The sequence below is a fragment of the Ailuropoda melanoleuca genome, chromosome 3, assembly GCF_002007445.2.
Source record: "Ailuropoda melanoleuca isolate Jingjing chromosome 3, ASM200744v2, whole genome shotgun sequence".
In the NCBI taxonomy this organism is placed as follows: Eukaryota; Metazoa; Chordata; class Mammalia; order Carnivora; family Ursidae; genus Ailuropoda; species Ailuropoda melanoleuca.
Genome location: NC_048220.1, coordinates 119,518,795 through 119,534,652, shown reverse-complemented (window position 1 = coordinate 119,534,652; position 15,858 = coordinate 119,518,795). Strand labels below are relative to the sequence as shown.

The window sequence follows — 15,858 nt, the reverse complement described above, 5'->3', positions numbered from 1 at the left end:
GCCTTCCTTCTGCTAACTTTGGGTTTTGTTTATTCTTCTTTTTCTAGCTCCTTAAGGGTAGGCTGAGATTCTCGCTCTCTCTTGAGGTAGGCCTGTATCATTACAGACTGTCCTTGGAAGTGCTTCTGCTACATCCAACAGCTTTTGGAGTACTGTGCTTCCAGTTTCATTTACCTTTAGGTATTTTCTGATTTCCTCTTTGATTTCTTCATTGACCCATTGGCTTTGTTTAGCCTCCACATGCTTGTATTTTTTTCCATTTTTTCCCCCTGAAATTAATACCTATGTTCATACTGCTGTGGTCAGAAGATGCTTGCTAGGATTTCACTCTTCTTAAATTTATTGAAACTCGTTTTATAGCCTAACATATGATCTGTTCTGGAAAATGTTCCATGTGCACTTGGAAAGTATGTGTATTGTCCTGTCTGGGGTTGGAGTGTTCTGTATATTATCTCCTGAGTCCGTCTTGTCTAATGTGCCAATTAAAGCTACTGTTTCCTTACTGATTTTCTGTCTGGATGATGTATCCATTGATGGAAGTGCAGTATAAAAGGCCCCTAGTATTAGTGTATTACTGTCAATTTCTCCTTTTATGTCGGTTACTATTTGGTTTCTATATTTAGGTTCTCCTGTGTTAGGTTCATATGTGTAAGTGTTATATCATCTTGTTAGTTGATCCCTTTATCATTATGTAAGGCCCTTGTCTTTTGTTAGTTTTTGTTTTAAAGTCCATTTCGTCTGACAGAAGTATTGCTACCCCAGCTTTCTTTTCATTTCCATTTACATGGAATATCTTTTTCCATCTCACTCTCAGCTTGTGTGTCTTCCGGTCTGAGGCCTCTTGTGGGCAGCATATAGATGGTCTTTTCTTTTTTTAATTTTTATATATTCAGCCACTCTGTTTTGATTGGTGCATTTGGTCTATTTACATTTAAAGTAATTATTGTTAGGTATGTAATTATTGTCATTTCGTTCATTGTTTTCTGGTTAATTTTGTATTTCTCTTCTGTTGTCTTCCCTTGTGGTTTGAGAACTTTTTTTAGTGTTGTGTTTGGATTCTTTCCTCTTTATTGTGTATCTGTTAGAGGTTTTTGGTTTGTGGTTACCATGAGGCTCATATATAACAACTTGTGTATATAGCAGTCTGTTTTAAGTTGATGGTTGCTTATATTTGAAAGCATTCTAAAAACACATTTTTACCCTCCCCCCGTGTTTTGTCTTTGACATCGTATTTTATGTATCCCTAATTACTATAGTTGTAGTTGATTTTACACTTTTAACCTTCCAACTAGCTTTATAAGTAGTTGGTCCACACCCTTACTGTATGTTTGCTTTATTACCAGTGAGATTTTTTTTTCTTTCACAATTTTCTTCTAGTTATGGCCTTTTCTTTTCCACTTAAATAAGTTCCTTTAATATATCTCCTAAGGCTGATTTAGTGATGAAGAATTCCTTTTTGTCTGAAAAACTTTCCAATTCTGAATGATGATCTTGCTAGATAGAGTGCCCTTGGTTGTAGGTTTTATTTTTCTTTTCATCACTTAACATATCTTACCACTTCCTTCTGGCCTGCAGAATTTTTGCTGAAGAGTCAGCTCATAGTCTTATGGGGGTGCATAACTAGTTGAGTTTTTCTCTTGCTTAAGATTCTCTCTTTATCTTTAGTTTTCCAGAACCATGTCTTCCAGATGCTGGTAGTACTTCTGCATAATCTAATCTGTTGTTGATTCCCTCTAGTGTATTTTTGTTATTCTTCAGGTCTAATTGGTTCTTTTTTATATTTTCTGTCTATTTGTTGAAGTTTTGTGTTTCTTCTAAGCTTGTATCTTTATGACCATTACTTTGAACTCTTTATCAGTAGGTTACTTATCTGTTTCATTTAATTCTTTTTGATTGTCTTGTTCTTTAGTTTGAAATACATTCCTGTCTCCTCATTTTGCCTGACTGTGTTTCTGTATATTTGGTAGATCATGTATGTCTCCCAGTCTTGAAGGAGTGGCCTTATGTAGAAGGTGTCCTGTGGGACTCAGAAGTGGAATCCACCCTTATACCAGAACCAGGCACTCCAGGGTTGTACATGTGGGGTGTGTGCACTCTCCTGTTGTGGCTAGGGCCCAACGGCTATGAACATGCTGCTGGGTAGAGCTGACCCCCCCAGCTCAGCCCGCTGCAGCACCCAGGTGCAGTTCCTGTAGATGCAATGGTAGGCAGGGCTGCTCTCCCAGGGGAGGAGCCACTTTGGGGAGAGAGGAGCACTGGATCAGACCAAGGCCACCCACTGGGTGCAGGGGCATGGGAGCTGTTTGGAGGGGCACCTGCTGGAGCCAGCTGGTTAGATGGATCAGGTCTGCAAGGGAACGCCAGTGCAGGACAAGGCAAGCAGTACTAGCTAGGTAGAGCCAGAAATGGTGCCTACCACCACTAGACCAGCTAGGTCCTTTGTCAAAGATTAATTGTATATAATATACAATACAATAAATATGATTTATTTCTGAGTTTTCTGTTCTGTTCCATTGATCTATGTGTCTGTTTTTTGCCAGTACTATACTGTTTTGATTACTACAGCTTTGTAATATAACTTGAGTCTCAAATTGTGATACTTGCAGTTTTGTTTCTCCTTTTCAAGATTGCTTTGGCTATTTGGGGTCTTTTGTGGTTCCATACAAATTTTAGGACAGTTTGTCTAGTTCTATGAAAAATGCTGTTTGTATTTTGATAGAGATTGCATTAAATCTGCAGATTGCTTTGGATAGTATAGACATTTTACCAGTATTTGTTCTTCCAATCCATGAGCATGGAATGTCTTTCCATTTCTTTATGTCATCTTTCATCAGCATTTTATAGTTTTCAGAGCACAGGTCCTTTACCTCCTTAGTTTATTCCTAGGTATTTTATTATTTTTGGTGCAATTGTAAATGGAATGGTCTTAATTTCTCTTTCTGCTGCTTCATTATTTGTGTACAGAAATGGAACACATTTCTGTATATTGATTTTATATCCTGTGGCTACTGAATTCATTTATCAGTTCTAATAAATAGTTTTTTGGTGGAGTCTAGGATTTTCTGTATATAGTATTATGTCATCTGCAAATAGTAAAAGTTTTACTTCTTCCTTGTGGATCTGGATGTCTTCTATTTCTTTCTCTTGTGTGATGGCTGTGGCTAGGATTTCCAGTACTGTGTTGAATTAAGGTGGTGAGGGTGGTGTGAGTTTTTATCATGAATGGACATTATACTTTGTCAAGTGCTTTTTCTGCATCTGTTGAAATGAGCATATCATTTTTATCCTCTTATTGATGTGATCAGTCATGTTAATTCGTGAATATTGAGCCACCCTTGCACCATGGGTGTAAATCCCACTTGATGATGACTTTTTTCATTGTATTGTCTGTCAGTTTACTATTATTTTGTTGAGGATTTTTGCATCTGTGTTCATCAGGTATTGGCCTGTAAATCTCTAGCCAGACTCCTCAAAAAACAATAACAAAAAAATCACAGATGAGAGAGGAGAAATGACAACCAACTTTTTTGTGGTGTCTGTATCTAGTTTTGGTATCACAGAATGAATTTATAAGTTTTCCTTCCTATTTTTTGAATAGTTTGAGAAGAATAGGTATTAACTCTTCTTATTAAATGCTTGGTAGAATTCACCTATGAAGCCATCTGGCCCTGGACTTTTGTTGGGAATTTTTTTGATTCCTGATTCAATTTCATTACTGGTAATTGGGCTGTTCCAATGTTCTATTTCTGCTTCAGTTTTAGTAGGTTTTATGTGTCTAGGAATTTATCCATTTCTTCTAGGTTGTCCAGTGTGTTGGCATGTAATTTTTCATAATATTCTCTTACAATTGAATTTCTGTGGTGTTGGTTGTCATTTCTCCTCTCTCATCTATGTTTTGTTTTTGTTTTTGTTTTTTGAGGAGTCTGGCTAGAGATTTATCAATTTTGTTGATCTTTCCAAAGAACTAGGTCCTGGTTTCATTGATTTTTTTTTGTCTCTATATCATTTATTTCTGCTCTGATTTTTATTATTTCCTTCCTTCTGCTGGTTTTGGGTTTTGTTTGTTCTTTTTCTAGCTCCTTTAAGTGTAAGGTTAGGTTGTTTGAGCTTTTTCCTGCTTCTTGAAGTAGGCCTGTATTGCTATAAATTTCCCTTAGAATTGCTTTTGCTGCATCCCAAAGATTTCTTGGTTGACCCATTCATCGTTTTAGTAGCATGTTATTTAACCCTGTATTTGTGGTCTTTCAGATTTTTTTCTTGTGGTTGATTTCTAATTTCATTGACTTGTGGTTAGAAAAGATGCATGGTAGGATTTCAGTCTTTTTTAATTTGTTGAGACTTGTTTTGTTGAGAATGTTCCATGTGCATCAAGTGACTCTTTGATACAAAATTTGTTAACTGATTCTAATGATTTTATATTCTTTTGATACTTAAAAGTGAAATGAATGGAAATTCTTTATACTTGAAGGCTAGTAAAACATTAATATGATTTGATATACTGGGGCTATGAATATAAATACATGTGAAGCATCAAAAATAGTAAGCTTTGCTTTGCTTATACAATAAGGAAGTCCTAGTTCTGTGTGAAATATTAGCAATGAATGAAGTCAACAGGGCACAGCAGTGGAAAAGATCTGAAACATAACATTTTAGGAGAATCTCGTTTTCTAATAATGATGCTTTAAGAGTTAAGGAAACAAATGTAGTTTAAAAAAAAAGACAACACTAGTTTAATTATGTTTATTCACAAATAGTTGCCATCAAAAGCTTAACTCATTCATAAAAACATTTCTTCTATTGTAATATCCTTTGCCTCTTCTCTCTTCCAAATAAATCCCCACCACATAGCAGAAATGTTAAAAGTTATACTGCAAAGGGAGAAAATTATTTTTTAAACCTTTAAAATATGGCTTATGAAAAATTCTACAGAGCATGTTGCCTATTAATATGTTACATATTAACAGATGAATGGTACCATTTTGGACAATCAGGTTTGCTCGATATAAAGATGGAGCTGGAATTTTTGTTAAGAAGGTATTTAAACCTCTTAAGAGTTTTTGTAAAGAACTGAAATCCCATACTATAAGGTGTTATCTTCAATCATTTTAAATCAAACCAGAAACTAGATCCAGCTGGGAAAACACTGATTTTTTTTTTTTTTTTGCATCATGTAAACACTGCTCTGAGGGTCTATGCAGATACTCTTAGAAAAGAAAAACAGATTCTTGTTCTGGATATACATCAAAACCTAGGTGACCTTTGTATAACATTTAAAATTTGACAAGAACATGTTAAATGTTGGCAAAACTAATAGCACTCAATTTGATTATACATTCTAGCTTTCACAGATTTGAGCTCACAGGACTCAAGTTCTATTAGGAAAGAGTCTTTCATTCATCGTGTATACCCAGCATCTGACACAGTACATAGCACAAGGTACGTGTTCAATAAATATTTCCATGTTGAATATAATTTTTTAACAGTAAATGAAAAAAAGATACAACTCTGAATAATGGCATGAGAATACCAGTTGTCTCATGATGCAATAGGTGCTTTTTGTAAAAATTCTAGGATTACTTATAAGTAGATCAAGAATTAGATAATCTCCTCTCAAACTAAAGGAACTCTCATGGTGGGGGTGGGGGGAGGAAGCCATAACATTTTATTTTCCACAGCTAATGTGTGAAACATGGAATATTAGCTAGGTGAAAACTACCATGATATTAAAAGTAAGGCAGTTCCAAAACTAATGTTTTACATATTTATTAAAGAATCATTTTCTGACAATGCTCCTAATACTATATGGTAAAACCTTTGAAAAATATTTTTAAGTTCCTCATATGTCTAATCAGCTCATCCTTTTAGTCTTTGATTCCATGTTAGAGTTTTAAACATGGAAGAAATCTATTAAGACTCAAAAGCATTCAAAAAAACAAAAAAACAAAAACAAAAAACCTGTCTATGACCTAAAATAGCTATCGGATAATACATTTGTAACAGTATCATGATTTTGCCCAGATATACTTTATTTCACCCAGCATTGTCAAAATTAACCTGAAAGTCAATTATTAAATGAAAACATGGATAATTTCAAAAATGATTGTTTGAACTTCTTAAATCAATAAAGAGCCATAATATTGTACTCTGAAATTAGAAAATTCTAAGCATATATAAAAAACACATTTACCTACTTCAATTAGGTCAATGTCAGGATTTATCAAAATTCTCCATCAAAATTTTTTAAAAATCTTGATTTTTAGGTACTATAAAAAATATACACTAACCAAATGATATGTGTTTGGTCTGACCAATTCCACAGTTAGGAAAGGGAAGGAAAAAAAAACTTGTACATTTAATCCTTTATTTGAGCCTACCTCTCTAAAAAGATATCAGTACTCTTGGATACCAACTATAAACAATATAGAAATTCCACTGGTTATCAATTCTAATCAATTTAGTCCATCCATTTTCTAACACAGTGAACAATCTTTTCTATCCGAATCCAAAGGAAGAAAAATGCAAATCTCACTTTCTTGGTCACCTTTGAAGCCCAGGGCCAACCAGTCTCAGTAATAACCAAAGATGTAGCTTTATGAGTGGTAGTCTGTTTCTGCAGTGAAAGCATTTTCCCAGTAATCAAAATTTGTCATCTGAGGAAATCTTTCATTGTTCTAGAAGCACAGTTCGAAGCTCATCTTCTTTATTGATCATCATCGAAGCAATTGCTCCATCATTAAACTCAAAAGAAGTACCTCCGTCCACAACCATGCAGGCATCCCAACAACGAGAACGAACACACACCCTGAGCAGAAAGAAACAGCTCATTAAATATTGTTTTCTTAACCTTGAATTATGGTTTCTTTGAAACCCTTAATTTTTATTGAAACTGGCAGCATTTGGCCTTGATTTTTAAAAATCAAGTTGTTCTTTGATTTGAGAGAGTAACTATGTAAATATGGGTACATTACCAAAATCTAATATTCAGGATAGCTCCATTCACCCAGTTATGACAGAACAAGTTCAGATTTGATGGAACTCACAGGCTTTTTCATATGAAAAAATGTTATTACCATTACAATATTGAACAAGAATGTGACTATTTTCAGATAGCTTTTACTTAAGTATAACACATGAAGAGGCACACATTTGTAGTGTACAGCTCAACGAACACACTTGGGTACTCATTCGTCACCCAAATCAGGAATCGAATGTTCCCCAGTAGCCCCCTCACTGCCGCTGGCCCCGCTCTTTCCTACACATGCACTATCCTAATGTCAGTCACCATAGTAGTAATAGCTCTGTTTGTTCTTAAACGTTATATAAATGAAAGAATACAACAGGTCAGCTGTGTCTAGCTTTCCTTTTTTTAACAGTATACTTGTGAAAGTTATCCATGGTTATTTCCGGTAGTAGTAGTGCGTTCATTTTCATTGCTGTATGAAAACACTTCCATTGTATGAAAATACCAAAATTTATGGTTCTCTTCTATTCACTGACACCTGAGTTTTTTACTACGGGAAGTAGTGCTGCTATGTATATTCTTGAACATCTTATGTTGCAGACATTTGTGTATATACATTTCTGTTGGACATACACCTAAGAGTGGAACTGCTGGCTCACTGCGTGTGCTAGATTCAGCTTTGGTAGGTAACTGCCAAACAACTTTCCAGACTCCTAACAATATGTAACTTGCAGTTACTCCCACCTTACAACAGTTGGCATCTCAGCTCTTCTGGTGAGTATGTATGGTAGCAGAATATGTAGTTTTAATTTGCATTTCCCTCACGAATAATAAGGTCAAGGGTCTTTTTCATACACTTAACCATTTGGATACCTTCTTCTTTGAAATGCCTGTCCAAAACTTTGGCAGTTTTTCTACTGAGCTGCCTTTTCTTATGGAATTTGTAGGAATTTTTATAATATTCGGGATAGAAGTCCATTGTTGGATAGGGGTACTGCAAATATCTCACTCTATGCCTTGCCTTTTTTTCCCTTAATGTTGTCTTAATAGAAGTTCTTAATTCTAATGTAGTTCAATTTGTCAATCTTTTGTTAAGTGCTTTTTATGACATGTTTAAGAAATATTGTCCAACTGCCAAAGTCACAAAGCTTATTCTGTTTATATAAGCAAAAATTTAAATGTCTTTGTCATCTCACCTAAACTGAGTATAGATTTATTGAGTAATCAAAATGAACTCTCAAATGAGTAAAATGAGTTTCCTTGAGTGTTTTTCCTAGAAAAAAAAAATCAACGGTATTTTCAAAGAAGAATTATGTACACTATATAAGCAGGAATTCAAAATTAAACCATTCCTTGCCTGCCATGAGACAGATGACATTTTTTTCAGTTTTTTTTGTTCAGAAAATTGGACAACCTTTACAAAATAAATTATATATTTTTTATATCTACTCTTCAAAAAAAATCAAATCTGATAGATATGGGAAATGGGGGTCACTTTTAGGGAAAAGGTGACAGAAATGAGTCGTTTACTGCTATACAACTGAGGTTTTATATGAATGTTTATCCTGCTTTTATCCCATAGCATATGAAAAAAAAAGTTGCTTTCCAGTTTTTTTAAGTGATAATTTGATCTTACTGTGTCTTAATATATTAAAACAACAAATCCACATCACCTAATTAAATAATTATGCCCCTTCTATTCACTTACAGTTTCTCTAAAATGGTACAGTATGTTAGAAAATACCATTCTCACCAGGGTACAGCATGACACCTCATTAGTTCCACGAGTTCTATACTTTTCCTACCAGACTAAGTTTGAATGAGTGAATTTCATCACACTGAATACTTTAAAACCAAGACTCCTTTATAATTACATGAAATGAAAGCACAGTCACAAGTCAGCCTTTGGAAGCTTACTTTGAGGTGAAGCAACGCTGACGACTGCTGGAGAAAACTCTGTTGGCTATTGGCTCTCGAATACTGAAAAGTATTTTTGGTTCTTCCGGACTGTAGAGCAGCGATTCATTATATTCATTTGTTACTACACAGGAAAAAAGTGTTAGCGCATTCAATGAAAGATGGTCACTTCTGAGAAGTGCAAAATGAAAAACAAACACTAGCCTATCCCCAACTTAAAAGCAACTCTGTTCCAAAGGTCTGTTTGGCATCAAGTTTCTTGGAACTCACAACACATTCCATTAAAAACAAAAACACTTATAAATGATGATTAGGTTCCAAGATTAGGCCATCAAAGCCTGTATCAACCACAATATAGCAGAAATAGACATACGGGGGGTGGGCTACAAAATCAGTAATTAAACAGAAGTAAGGAACTAGTATCTTGAGGCACTCAAATGGAACTTGAGCTCCAACAGTCCCCCTTCCAAAATACCATGTCAAAGTGTTCATAAGTTAACTGTCTTGATATAAAATGCAGTCTTAAACAATGACAGGCAATATGCTTTGCTTTCTCTAGTGAAACTGCGATTACTCAAGATATTTTTAGAAACCTTTGAGTCCTGTTTCTCATAACCAAGAGGCATTTAAAAGTTGATAGGAAAGCACAAATTGGTTAAAAACAACTGTACAAAGAAATCAGGCTTGTAAGAATGTTCAGTTGAACACCACATTAAAACAAATCGTAAGACTGTCAGATAATCTAGCTTATTTACCAAAATTTCACTTAAATTATTTGGCTCTTTGAAAAAAAAAATCTAATTCACTCTCAAAAATAAAAATTTGCTTCTCTGGGAATACACACACACACAATGTGCTAATTCCAGGGGCACCTAGCTGGCTCAAGCCAATACATGTGATTCGGGGTCGTGAGTTTCAGCCCCATGTTGGGCATAGAGAGGGCGTTTAAAAAAAAAAAAAAAAAAGTGCTAGCTCTGAAAGTAGAAGTTCCAGAAATGTCTGTAACAGTGACTGCACCCTGGCATTCACTATTGCTTCTAAGGACAAATTTTCAAAGGAGTAACATTCATTCAATAAAGCAGAAAAATCACTGTATTAATAATTTTATATAAAACCTTAAGTTTACATGCCTGGTATAAATTTCAGTTGTTTTATATAATTATGTTTTAAGTTAAATTATATAATGAATCAATTACTATAAATACCTAATTTTCCTTTCTTTGACACAGATTTCATGTTAATCTTTTTAGTCTCCAATTGAGAGAGGGAGAAAGTCCATTTTAGAGAGCTGAAAAGGACTCTGGAGATTGAGTCCTGTTTTCAAACTATTAAAGGACCCCAACAAAGGAAGTCTTACCTGGAAATACAAAATCTACACATAAATGAACTGACACTGTTACATATGTAAGTAGATGCACTATGAAAAAGTTTGGATTTTTTAAAAAATAATCGAGCTTGAAATCTTAGGATATTCTTCAGTTAAACAGAGACAGAAAGGAAAGCTTTAGTGTGAAGTCTGTACAAAAATGTTCCTGACAGATGAGATGGGACTTTGGTGAGTTAATTTCATATGCAAATCAAAGAAATGTGTTTTCCAATTTAGGAATTTAAATATTTAGAAAAAAAAAATTTAAGAACGAAGTTGAAGAATCCCTATGAATTCATCACCAATCTATTTCAACATCCTCATTTTACAGTCCAGGAAGTAGAGGAATGGAATCAGTCTTCAAACTCCCTGATCAGTAGTAGTCTTTCCCAAGAGGGCCGCTTATCTATCTCAAGGGAACCCTGAAGCAACCGGGCAGGAGTAGGCAGTCAAAAGTTAAAGAGAACATTTTAGTGGATGTGAAGATAAGCATTCACAGCTCAGTGAATTCCATTTCATTCAGAGGCTATTAATGGCATACTGAGTTTAGGTAAGCATTTCCTATTTGCCAGATCTGTATTTTTCTATATTTTCCTATCCCCCAGGAAATGTTTGTAGTTAACACTGCTTTGACATAAAGGTTATATTTCATAGTTCACAAAAATATATAAAAAGTCCAGCTCTAAACATATTATTGCTTAAATATACATAAAGGGATATTATATCAAGAGCCTGTTTGAGTCAAAAAAGTACTATGCTTTGCTAATTAGACAAGTAAACTTCACAATAACGTCCTCAAGATGAATGCAGAACTTAGCTGTTAGTAATTATGATTATTAGTCACTGACCTTTCTCTACCAATTCTCTGTTCAATGGAAGACTTAAATTTCCTTGCCGTTTTGCTATTGAAAAAGGAAAGGGGGAAATACCTTGATTAAATATTTTGCATCATCTAATAGCTGACATATAATAAAATATATACATTATATAGCATATAATTATAACATAATAGCTATTTTGGTACTCACCAATATTTAAAACATCTTCCACAGCCTGAGTCGCAACCCTGTTAATATTGAATGACCTAGAAACAAACATCACATAAGTTCTTTGCTTTAATTCTAAAAACATACTAAAAATGAAAAAGGAATTACCTACTTAATATACAAAAAACTCTTAGAATTATCAAGAAAAAAACAACCAAAAGACAATAGCCACTTCAGCCAGTTTTACAAAGTGGGCAAAGTATATAGACAAACAGTTTACAGGCCTGTATGAAAAAGTGTTCAACTGTACTCCTACTTAAGGAAATACAAATTAAAGACTAATAATATATTGACATTGGTATCAAAAAAACATTCTCATACACTGATGGGAGTATGGAAGTTGCAGTTGGAGGGCAATTCTGCACTATTAAAATTTAAAGTGAACATATTCTCCAATCTACTACTAATTTATCCTAAAATATACTTACATTTATAATACACAAAGACATGTACAAGGAAATTTACTGAAGCATTGTTTATAACAGCAAAGCAACTCATATCCACAGGAAGCAGGTTAAATATATTACTATGTAGATATTAAAAAGAATAAAATAGAACTGTATATGCTGATAGATAATGGATATGTTAAGTTAAAATCCAAAGGCATTATGTAGTATATATAAACAAACAGGAAAGTAATATATACTTCATATACATATGGTTGTGTCTGGAGATTAGTATTAGAGATATGAAATGAAAGACTCGCTTTTCATTTGATACCTTTTTGTACTAAAACAGAAAAGATGAGAAATCTTTACTACTGTGTGATGCCTTGCTTAACGACTTAACAAACATTAACACAAACATGAATCACTTAAAAGTAGCTCTGTCCTTAGGTCTACAAAGATGGTTATGGAATGTGTGTGTGTGTTTTAACTCTTTCCAGAATTCTGCGGCTGCCTTACAAGTCTTCTCACATGCNACAAACATGAATCACTTAAAAGTAGCTCTGTCCTTAGGTCTACAAAGATGGTTATGGAATGTGTGTGTGTGTGTTTTAACTCTTTCCAGAATTCTGCGGCTGCCTTACAAGTCTTCTCACATGCCCTCAGTAGATAATGACCCACACACACTCAACGTAATTCAGTGACTCTTAACCTTTTTGAGGAGGGGGAGTAACAGGTACACTTGCATACCCTAACCTATACCTTTCACATTTTGAGAAATGTGGTAACATTTTGGGCTTTCTTTTAATAAAACAGATACACAAATTTTTATATTAAAAATTTAGGGTCATTCACACACCATATCCCTATGCTAAAAAATCAAATCCAGCCATTGCCTATTCTATTTTTCACCATTATCTACTCTCCAATTTCATATTGCAGCCACACCAAGCCCATTCCTGCCTCTGTACCTTTGCTCATGCTTACTATGTGGCATGAAGCAAAATACTTTTAAGGGTCCTGACTCATTGTTTAGTATGAGGTTTGCAATACCTATCTCATTAGAATTACTGCCACGCACTGCAAGGCCAGGCATCTGCGGCACCACCTGGCTCATTGCAAGAACTCAATACTGAATGAAAATATCAAGTGAGGGGCGCCTGGGTGGCTCAGTCATTGAGCCGTCTGCCTTTGGCTCAGGGCGTGATCCCAGAGTCCTGGGATTGAGCCCCACATCAGGCTCCTCCGCTGGGAGCCTGCTTCTTCCTCTCTCACTCCCCCTGCCTGTGTTCCCTCTCTCTCTGGCTGTCTCTCTCTCCGTCAAATAAATAAAATCTTAAAAAAAAAAAAAAATCAAGTGAAAGAGATGTGCATGAGTTATATTTTAATTCTTCTGAATAGTCACATTATTGGAAGATACTGTTTTAGAACTCTAAATTAAAAGTCACATAAAATGAGCTATGTTTATTAGGGTTCCATTGAATTAAAATATTGAAGTTAAGACTTAAGAGAACAAAAGTCTCATACGACTTGATCTAATAGCCCTAGAGCTAGGACTTATTCGGGATACCACAAGATAACCCAAACGAAGTCTTCTGACTTGGGAGTTAAAATAAGAGGAAATTTCCTATGGTTGCAACCTGGATCTCAGCCAGTTCACTCTCCCTTTAGGGGTGGTTTATAGTCTACGTCAAAGACAAACTATATGCCTAAGATGGTATTAGCACACGATGACTTTTTTCTTAGGTCTACAACCTTCAGCATTCTAACCGTTCCCATTTGAAATCACACGACTTCCACCAAAGACAATCCAACTGAAAGACAAATTGAATCTCCTATCTTAAGCTAGTAAAGCTTTCTCTCTTCACTTAAGAACATTCACCCTTAAGTTGGCTAAGACAGAATATATGGAGGAGGGGGGCTGGCAACAGTCCTAAAAACTAACAGAAATATACGTGATTGAACTCTGTAGTACTTCTCCCAGTGAATGTAGCTAATTCTACACTAGGAAGAGGACAGAAATAACAATGAGACAATTCAAAGACAACTTGCTATGCAACATAACCCTTACCTCCTCTGTCCTATGGAGGAATTTTTAGAAATGCAAAATGGGATACCTAATCCCCAGACTCTCTGCGCGTGTGTGTGTCTGTGTGTGTGTGTGTGTGTGTGTACACACGTGTGGGGGGGGAGTGTGTGGGGAGGTGGGGGGGATGGAGGTTGTGGAGGGGGGTGTGTGCATAATCAGGCTATCTTCTCCATCCTTTCTTGGCATAAAGCCATGTGACTGAGTTCTAGCTACAGGAATGAAAGTGGAAGTCATGCACTACACGTCTAAGCGTGTGTCCCATAAGCCTCCCACAGGTGATCCTCCAGGCTTTTCCTCCTTCTGTGGCTTGATGTATATAAATAGAGGGACTTTAGGAGTTACGTTTAAAAGATGGTTGAGCCACACGTTGGAAGGAGCCTGGGTCCCTGAGTCACCACTTAGAGCTCCACCTCCCAAGGAGGACCTACTTGGACTTTATAACAAGAAATAAACTTCTATTGTGTTAGGTCACTGAGATTGGGAGTTTATCAGTCACAATAACTATCTTATCCAAAGTTATACATGTCCACCTTTCATATTCAAAGCAAGGACTGAGAGGTCACATAGGAAAATTTGTTATCTCTCCGGATCAAGAATTAAAAGAGTAAAAGAAATAGGCTATTCTGTTCCTTTCTTTCCAGTGATTCCTGAGGTCTACAGTTGAGAGGTAAGTCCAGAACTTAAATCCTGTCTTCAACCATTTATTAGCCACATGGCTTTGGGAAACTGCTGAGACTTGTGAATAATGTCCTATTAATAAAAATAAAATCATTTACTTCCAGAGTATTTTTGAAAATTTAAATAATATGTATAGCTTTCCCTCAGCCCTTCTGGCCCCCAGGCTTCTCTTCACTCCCCCCATTTTCTAAAGAGAAAAAGAACAAAAGACGAATGGGAAATGCAATCACAGCAAAAGAACGATCAGTAATGGGAAGGAGTAAGGTAGAAGATGTTAGAAGCAAGCAAGCTACGTAGGGCTGAACAGAGAAGAGGCTGAGTGACTGAGGTGGCAGGGACAGGATATAGTTAGGGACAGATTTCTAGACCACAACATCGGAGACAACAGGAGACTTTAATAAGCAACATAGAAAAGACTGAAATCCTAACCTAAGCCGTACTTACTCCTGTCCAACATCAACACAGGACTCAGCTCTAAGGTGTGTGGCAGTGGAGGGCAGGACCACTTCACTTATTCTTTATGCTCTTCTTACTACTAGAAGGTCGAAAACTAAAACTATCAAAATCACACAGACATTGACACACACCCCAATGCAAAAGTCAAAGCCGATTCACTGCCTTTAGCATAACCACTATTTCACTAAGATTAGCAAGTTTACCTTGATAATTCTTCCATACAACCTAGTGACACATCTTTGAACTGTAGGAATTCTATAGACAGCTCCCCCTCTGCATTTAAAAGCTGGCAGTCAAAAAGGCCTTGGTTTTGTAGTCAAGCACACCTGTGCTTGTACCCTGTTTCTGACACTAGCTGTGACCTCACCCTAATTATTTATCCTTGCAAAGCCTCAATTTCTACCTTTATAAAACAGAGATACAACTACTTTCTTGCAAGATTTCTGTAAGAATATTGTCAATGTATAAAAAGCACCTAGCACAGTATATTCGAAGTAGCAGGGGCTAAGTAACTGATAGCTTGTGTTATAATGCACAGAACAGAACCTACAGAATCACAGGTCAGAGATAAAGTAATCTTATTTTATCTGTTCCATTTCCCCTCACTTTGCAGAAAAGGAAACTTGTACAAGATCACAAAGCTAGCTGGTGGTTTAGCCAGGGCTCTAACTTCCTGGCTACTACTCTTTTCAATTATACCACTTTGCCCACTTTCAGGAGGGGGGAAGGAATCAGAATACTAGGAGAAGAGAAATATCAAGGAAACCATTTCTGATTCTCAATAGTTTTCAACAACTAACACATCACAGTGAGCAGAACAGATGTTATGATGAATTAAAGCAGTTAACTGTAATGTTTTCATTTTATGAGAGGGCAACACAATAATTTTATAACATTTTAGATTATTAAAATTATTTTTTCAAACAATTGTTGTTTAAAGTCACTTTAGAAATGTAGTT

General features: G+C 35.6%; 1 protein-coding gene across 2 annotated transcripts in view; it reads right to left on the bottom strand.

The window, feature by feature from the left end:
* Positions 1–4,725: 4,725 nt before the first annotated feature.
* Positions 4,726–15,858, bottom strand: part of NADK2 (NAD kinase 2, mitochondrial) — a 29,378-nt gene continuing 18,245 nt past the window's right edge. For both annotated transcript variants that reach the window (XM_034657012.1, XM_034657013.1), the window contains exons 7-10: positions 11,273–11,328; positions 11,093–11,146; positions 8,879–9,002; positions 4,726–6,802 (exon numbers count right to left, since the gene is read on the bottom strand). In XM_034657012.1, the coding sequence (XP_034512903.1) occupies positions 6,664–6,802; positions 8,879–9,002; positions 11,093–11,146; positions 11,273–11,328 (373 nt within the window). In that variant the 3' untranslated portion in view covers positions 4,726–6,663. The remainder of the gene's footprint in view (positions 6,803–8,878; positions 9,003–11,092; positions 11,147–11,272; positions 11,329–15,858) is intronic.